At 40.0% G+C, this 8,204-nt stretch overlaps 2 protein-coding genes across 2 annotated transcripts in view; both read left to right on the plus strand.

The window, feature by feature from the left end:
- Nucleotides 1-1,145, plus strand: part of LOC112524975 (probable S-adenosylmethionine-dependent methyltransferase At5g38780) — a 13,322-nt gene extending 12,177 nt beyond the window's left edge. The window contains exon 4 of the mRNA XM_025134920.1: nucleotides 735-1,145. Coding sequence (XP_024990688.1) covers nucleotides 735-1,145 — 411 coding nt within the window. The remainder of the gene's footprint in view (nucleotides 1-734) is intronic.
- Nucleotides 1,146-3,585: 2,440 nt separating this feature from the next.
- LOC112524976 lies at nucleotides 3,586-4,056 on the plus strand. Its single transcript, XM_025134921.1, has one exon. The coding sequence runs from the start codon at nucleotides 3,586-3,588 to the stop codon at nucleotides 4,054-4,056; it is 471 nt and encodes a 156-aa protein (XP_024990689.1).
- Nucleotides 4,057-8,204: the final 4,148 nt, after the last annotated feature.

Consider the following 8,204-nt stretch of genomic DNA (forward strand, 5'->3'; position numbering starts at 1 on the left):
TGTCAGAACCTAGTGATCTAGTGTCGGTCCCTCTCAAAGAAGGACCGGTCCCACTTTTTGAAAAGCAAACATCTGAGACCACTACTCTTGTTCCCCCTAGATCAAACTTCCCTTTACTTTTTCCGAAGGAGACTTTGAAGAAGTCAGAAGGGACTGAGGTTGTAGAGACACCTAAGCTTGATAATAAGATTCCACGAGAACCATTCAAGAGCACCACCAAGACTCATGGCATTCAAGACCCATCTTGCTCAACACCTCCAAGCAAAAATGTGATAAAACCAATCCCTCCTTATGTTCCTTAACCCCAAAGGTTGAGGAATCAGAAAGAGGAATTCCATTTTAAAAAGTTCTTGGATGTGTTTAAAGAATTGCACATCAGCATACCCCTTGTTGAAGCAATTGAGCAATTGCCTAGCTATGCTAAGTTTATGAAGGATATCTTAAGTAAGAAGAAGAAGTTGACTGAGTATGAGACAATAGCCCTTAGTGCGCTTTTGACCAATAGCATACCCCCTAAGCTAAAAGATCCAGGGAGTTTTACCATTCCTTGTTCAATAGGAGGGAAGGAGATAGGGAAATCCCTATGTGACTTAAGAGCTAGTATTAACCTCATGCCTTTATCTGTCTTTAACACCTTAGGCATAGGAGAGACTAGACCCACCACCGTCACACTCTAATTGGCCAACAAGTCCATAGCATATCCTAAGAGGAAAATTGAAGATGTTTTGGTGCAGGTTGACAAGTTCATATTTCTAGCAGACTTTATCATTATAGATTTTGAGGCCGATAAGGACATTCCGATTATTTTAGGAAGATCTTTCTTAGCTACCGGAAGAACCCTGATTGATGTCCAGAAAGGTGAGTTAACCATGAGACTCCAGGACCAGAAAGTCACCTTTAATGTCTTCAACTCTCTAAAGTACCCTGATTACTTGGAAGAGTATTCAAGAATAACTGAGATAGAGGAAATGTGTTTGGAAGAAGGAATTCAGAGAAACCTTAAGTTGGAAGGAGAGTATGATGAGGATTTAGAAGAGGAAAGTATTGAGGAGATAGAGGAGACAGGAACTGATGTTGTCCCAGTAGAAGTAGCAGCATTTGAGCTGCTTGAAAATAATGAGCAAAAAGACTTCACCCGTCCGTAGAATCACCACCTGAGTTGGAGTTGAAGCAACTCCCATCCCACTTGAAATATGCTTTTCTAGGAGAAGAAGGCAAATTGCTTGTCATAATCTCATCTACCCTATAATGGCATCAAGAAAAGAAACTTGTGGATATGCTAAAATTGCATAAAAAGGCTTTAGGATGGACCATTGTTGACCTCAAAGGGATTAGTCCCTCTATTTGTCAACACAAGATCATCTTAGAGGATAAAAACTTCATGTCCATAGAACCTCAGAGAAGGCTGAACCCTGTCATGAAAGAGGTAGTTAAGAAAGAGATTTTGAAATGGTTAGATGCTGGAGTTATCTATCCGATAGCCAGTAGTTCTTGGGTTAGTCCGGTCCAGTGTGTTCCCAAGAAGGGAGGGTTTACAGTTGTCACAAATGACAAAAATGAACTTATCCCCACCAGAGTTGTTTCAGGTTGGAGAATATGCATGGACTATAGRAGACTAAACAAGGCTACCCAAAAGGACCATTTTCCACTACCTTTCATTGACCAAATGTTAGACAGATTAGCCGGAAAGGAGTACTATTGTTTCTTAGACGGATATTCAGGGTACAATCAAATAGCCATTTCTCCCGAGGACCAGGAAAAGACTACCTTTACATGTCCTTATGGCACCTTTGCTTTTAGAAGAATGCCATTTGGACTATGTAATGCTCCTGCCACCTTTCAAAGATGTATGATGTCCATATTTTCTGATATGCTTGAAAAATCCATTGAAATATTTATGGATGACTTTTCTGTATATGGCTCATCATTTGACAATTGTTTAAATAATTTAAAAAAAAACTTAGAAAGGTTTGAGGAGACAGACTTGGCTCTTAATTGGGAGAAATGTCACTTCATGGTCAAAGAAGGTATTGTTCTTGGGCACTTGATTTCAAAAAGAGGGGTTGAGGTAGAYAARGCAAARCTTGAGGTAATTGAAAAACTACCCGAACCTACCACAGTTAAGGGAATCAGGAGCTTTTTGGGTCATGCCGGATTTTATAGAAGGTTTATCAAAGATTTTTCAAAAATTTCAAAACCTCTTTGTTTACTCCTCCAGCATGACCAAAAATTCAACTTTAATGATGAATGCAGAAATGCATTCAAAACTTTGAAAAAAGCTTTGGTTATCGCACCAGTGGTAGTTGCCCCTGACTGGAACAAACCTTTTGAGATCATGTGTGACGCTAGTGATTGGGCGGTAGGTGCTGTGTTAGGGCAAAGAAAGGAGAAGGTGTTTCATTCAATCTACTATGCAAGTAAGATTTTGAATGAGGCACAAATCAATTACACCACAACTGAGAAAGAATTATTGGCTATAGTTTTTGCTTTTGAGAGATTTAGGTCCTATTTGATGGGAACAAAGGTAATTGTGCAACTGATCACGCAACCATCAAGTACCTGATCTCAAAGAAAGATGCAAAACCAAGGTTGATAAGATGGGTGCTTTTGTTGCAAGAATTTAACTTAGAGATACTTGATCGGAAGGGAATAGAGAATCAAGTGGCAGACCATTTGTCTAGGTTGGAAGAACCTGAGAGAGAGGGATTGGACATTAATGATACTTTTCCAGATGAGAGAATTCTCATGATAAACCAACCTAAGACACCATGGTTTGCTGATTTAGCTAATTTCTTGGCATGTGGAATAAAACCCTCTGATTACACAAGTCACATGTTAAAGAAATTTTTTCATGATGCGAAATCTTATTGTGGGATGACCCATTTCTGTTTAGACTTGGTGTAGATCAGATTCTGAGAAGATGTGTACCTGAATCTGAGGTGGCAGCAATCCTGCATCATTGCCATCATGCACCATACGGAGGACATTTTGGAGGTCAAAGGACTGCAACCAAGGTCCTATAGTCAGGTTTCTATTGGCCCACACTTTTTAAAGATTCCCACAATTTTGCACAGAGGTGCAATGAATGTCAAAGAAGTGGCTCCATTTCCAGGAGAAATGAAATGCCGTTAAATGAGATACTAGAAGTTGAATTATTTGACGTTTGGGAAATAGACTTTATGGGTCCTTTCCCCCCATCAAATAATTGCCAGTACATTCTTGTGGCTGTTGACTATGTATCCAAGTGGGTAAAAGCCATGGCATGTGTGTCAAATGACGCAAAAACTATGGTTAAGTTTCTTCAAAAACAAATTTTCACACGGTTCGGTACCCCAAGGGCACTAATCAGTGACGAGGGTACCCACTTTGTAAACAATTTGTTAAGGGGAGTTTTTGAAAAATATAATATTAACCACAGAATTGCCACGGCTTATCATCTACAAACAAATGGTTTAGTTGAACTCTCTAACAGGGAAATAAAAGGCATTTTGGAAAAAAATTGTAAAACCCAATAGAAAGGATTGGGCATTTAAATTAGATGACGCTTTATGGGCATACATAACTGCTTTTAAAACACCAATAGGTATGTCCCCATACAAGCTAGTGTATGGAAAAGCCTGCCATCTGCCTTTAGAGCTTGAGCACAAAGCATACTGGGCTATCAAAGAGCTCAATATGTCTTTGAAAGATGCTGGAAAGAAAAGGATGTTACAACTCTGTGAGCTGGATGAACATAGATTGTTGTCTTATGAGAATGCCAAACTTTATAAGGAAAAGACAAAGAAATGGCATGATAATAGAATCCAACACAGAGAATTGAGAGAAGGCCAGCTTGTGCTGTTATTTAATTCTAGACTGAAGTTATTCCCTGGAAAACTTAAGTCTAGATGGTCTGGGCCTTTTCTTATTTCTAAAGTTTATCCTTATGGAGCAGTGGATTTGGTAAACCCGGAAGATAATTCTATTTTCAAGGTTAATGGCCAAAGGGTAAAGGTATACCATGATCCGGCAACGGTCTCAGAACATCACTCTGAGAGCTGTGCTACTCCCTGTTGAAATCTCAAAGATCCCCCTTGGACTTCTTAAAAGTCCACCTTTGTTTGTAAATAAATTTCAGTTTCATAGGTTGTTTGTGTTTTAAAGTTTTCATGGTTTGGTGTGTTTTTATAAAAGTTTGGTAAACAGCTCATAATGCTGCAGCATTCTAGGCCTGCAGCTTTGTGTGAAGTGAAAAAAAAAATGGGTTGAGCCTTTATTGTTAAAACTTTTCTTGAAAAAGATTGTTTTTAGGAGGTTGGAGAAAAATGGCGCTGATTTTTGAAAAAGAAAGAAAGGAGGAAGGATTAGTTAAGGTTAAGCCATTTTTCAAAATCTTAGGAAAGTACATGGTAGTACATGAAGGTACATGGTACTTTGCACAACCCTTACACTCTCTTACACCCTCATCACTCACTTTTCAATCAAAAAGAAAAGAAAAATGGTCAAGATGAAAGGTTGGGTTTGAGGGGTTTTGTCTCAATTAATGAAGAGGTTTGGGCATTAATGACCTTGTATTTTTTTATGCTAAACCACCACTTGGTAACCACTTAGACCCACTACGTGCTCCTAAGAAATCATTATACTGTCACCTTTGCCTAACCCAACCTTTCAAATCCCCTCCCCCATCGTCTCTCCATCACTCCATACTCTCACCACCATCACCGGCCTAAGCTCCACCACCACCGTACCTGCTGTCACTCACAAACCCTCACCCCTTTTCTGCATTTCTTCATCTCCATACACCATCGCTTGTTGTCTTCCACCATGGTTAGGCTAAAGAGAGCTGCTGCCCGACCTCAACCAAGGGGCCCTGTTCGTAGAAGCAACCGTATGAGGGCTACTGTTCTGCCCTCAAATGCTAAACCAGAGATGGTAGAGCTAAGCGAAAATAGTGATTCTATGTCCATGAGTGAAGAAGAGGCTATTCCTACACTTCCACAACAGGCTGTCCCTTCGTCTTCCACAATGGCCAAATCCCCTGTGCACGAATCAAGTAGTAGAAGAGTCCAAATCAATGATCTCAACGAACCTCCTGTGGATGAATCTGAGCACGACATTGAGGTAATATTCAACCCTACTGTACTTATAGAAGATTATGTTTCATCCGAGTCTGAGGATGATGCCACTATGGTAGAAAACTTGGGAAGGGTATACTTGCTTCCTTGGAATGATCAAACCACCCATGCCCCTGTTGATGAGTTTGTTGAGGTCACACCTCAAAGTAAGGACTTTGAGGTCATTGATGACTTCTTGGCCAAAATGGGGATTGATCAGTCCAAACCAAGCACTGTGGAACAGAACACTGTGGAACCAAGCACTGTGGAACAGGCATCAATGGATGTACTGTTAAAGGCTATTGATACACTAGCCTCTCCTAGTCCCACTCATGTGAAGCCTCCCTCTAAGAAGAGGAAGGTTTTGGGAAAAAAGTCAGCCAAGAAGACCTCTCAAACCTCAGGCCCTGCACTAAAAAAGAAGAAGCTTAGTGCTTATGGAAATGGCAAAGCAGTAGCTGTAGAGAACTCTCCTAGAAGAATCACAAGGCAGTCACAGAGTGTTGCAGCATCCACAGAACAGCCTACCCCTGCTTCATCCACCCCTGCAATCACAAAGAGATCCATGCTACCTTTGGAAGGCTTCAGTTCTGTCAAGGCCAAAGCTCTGTTTGATAAGTTCAAGGACAAGACTGCCTGGCCCAACAAAGGCTTTGATCACAAGAGTGTGGAAGAGTGCCAGTTCATCAAAGAGGTGATTAGTAGTCTAGGATGGCAAAGCTTCTGTAAGGTACATAGTTCTTACAACCTTTCACTTATTAGAGAATTCTATGCTGAGGTTGCTGCTACCAATTCATGTATGATCAAGGTTAGAGGTGTATGCTTATCCTTTGATGATGAGACATTGAACAATGTCTTAGGTCTCACCACTCACTTCAATTCAGACTTTGAGACCCTTAAGCACACTGCCTCTGAAATTAAGCTCAATAAAATCTGTGAGGCAGTGGCAAGGCCAGGCACAACATGGAAGCCCCATGCAAACTTTTCTTTAAGGGTCTTCAAAGCTACCAATTTGACCCCAATGCTAATGTTTGGGTCAATTTTGTCAAGCATTATCTGCATCCCATAACCCATGACACCTCCCTTAATGTGGAAAGGATGATCCTGCTGTACTGCATTCTCAAAGGTAAAACCATTAATGTGGGAGAGATTTTACACAAGGCCATTGTGTATTGTGCTAAGAGAACCCAAGGGAAGTTGTATCTCCCTGGGGTCATTGACAGATTATTGAAGAGTGAAGGAGTGCCAGTTTTTGAGGAGGATGTCATCATCAAGGAAGGAGTAGAAAGGTCTATCATAGACCTAAAGGCTGTGTCAAGGCTCAAGGAGAGGACTAGCAGAAGCATGGGAGCTGTTGACTTGATGGGAATGATCCAAGACTTGCTGTCTCAAAACAGCACCCTGCTGGACAACATCTTGATGCAAAGGTCAGAATCCTTGTCAAAGATGGAGGAGCTGAAAACAGAGGTGAAGAAGCAGATCAAGAAGGGACAGAGGCAGGGGAGAAAGGACTTGAAAGAATTGAAGGTCCAAATGAAGAAGATGGTGGGCAGAAAGATGAACAAGATGGAAAAGAGGCTGCAGAAACTCAAGGCTGAAAACAGGAGGCTAAGAGAAGAGAATGAGCAGCTTAGAGATGCAGCCATGGAGTCACAAGCCACACAGCCTACTCCCTTGGAGTAGGACAGGTTCATTGATTCACCTTTAACTTCCAAATTTTATTTCTAGTTTGAGTCTGGGGATAGTTTTCTCACTTTTTAGCTTTATTTTCATACTTGATTACATGATCATTGCTTATAGTTCTTGATATCATAGCCTAAATAAATTTGAAGGTAAATAGCCATTAACCTACTAATAATGTTCTTGCTAGAACTAGCATATGTCTTCTCTTGAGCAAAACTCCACTCACACACCACTACACATTTGGGTATGATATAGGCCATTCTTCATTTACATCTCAAAGAAGCCCCTTGTGGCCTTATACACTTTCCACCAACATAGCCAATGAGGGCATTGTCAAAAATTCAAGTTTGGGGGAGGGTATACCACATAGGCCACAACTTCAAATACAAAAGAGCAAAGCTCTAAGGCCTTTGTGGAATCTGTTTTATTAGCAAAAAAATGTCCCATAGGGGCAATGTGCATGCTTTCATCATAAAGAGCACATAGTGCCAAAAATTTAAAAAATTGAATGATGAAGCATAAGTGAAAAAGGCAAGGTGAGAAAAGAAGATAGCCAAAGAGAGGAGAGCCTTAAACAAAGTCCTATTGACCCTAGCATGAAGATGTGTGTTGAGTTCATTAAGGAAAAGACTAGTGATAGCATATGGTTCATACATGAAAAGTAGGCTATGAATGGTTTGCTAAAAATTTATGAAAGGCTATGATGTTCATAAATGATATGCTTTGCTTTATGTGTGCACTTAATGCCTTAATCTTGTATATCTTACTATATTGAGTCATTTTTTGTTGTCATTTGGTTGCTTGGGGACAAGCAACACTTTAAGTTTGGGGGGTATGATAAGCATGGTTTATTACATGCTTAAAGTACCTATTTCTTATGCTTATTAGGTAGATTTTTCATAGTTTATCCCAACCTTGAGTCATTTTTACTTYCTTATTTTCCATTTGTTATGTTGKGAGCTAATTGTGATGATGAATTTGTTTTTACARCAAGTTGGAGTATATAACATCTTTTGACTCATTACACTGCACTGTAATGCTGCAGCATTCCAACAGCATTGCCCGGCTGCATTCTGGCTTTTTGAAAGAGGTGCTTATTGATTAAGCCGTGTCTTGGATGGAGGTCTGAGCTGAAGAAGCTCTCGTTTTGGACCATTAGCAGCTGGTGAAAGGATATGGAGAAGACTTTTGGGTGACTTGTTTTGATGGAGTTGAAATCTACTTTTTGTTGTCTTCTCATTATGTACTTTGTACTTTGTACTTATCCTTAATTTTTGTCTTTTCTTCAAATGTTGGGTATAAAAGAAGGCCTTAGGCCTCTCTTTTAGAGAGATAACCACTTGGACGATTTTTGTGCTAAGATTGTACTCCCAAAACTCTCTCATATTATTATTAATATTTACAAGCTTTTAAGTATTTATTTATTGT

The sequence above is a fragment of the Cynara cardunculus genome, assembly GCF_001531365.2.
Source record: "Cynara cardunculus var. scolymus isolate 2C chromosome LG 13, CcrdV1, whole genome shotgun sequence".
NCBI classification, from domain to species: domain Eukaryota; kingdom Viridiplantae; phylum Streptophyta; class Magnoliopsida; order Asterales; family Asteraceae; genus Cynara; species Cynara cardunculus.

Coding starts and splice junctions, on each gene's coding strand:
- LOC112524976 (XM_025134921.1), top strand. CDS start 3,586: ATGTCCCCATACAAGCTAGTGTATGGAAAAGCCTGCCATCTGCCTTTA.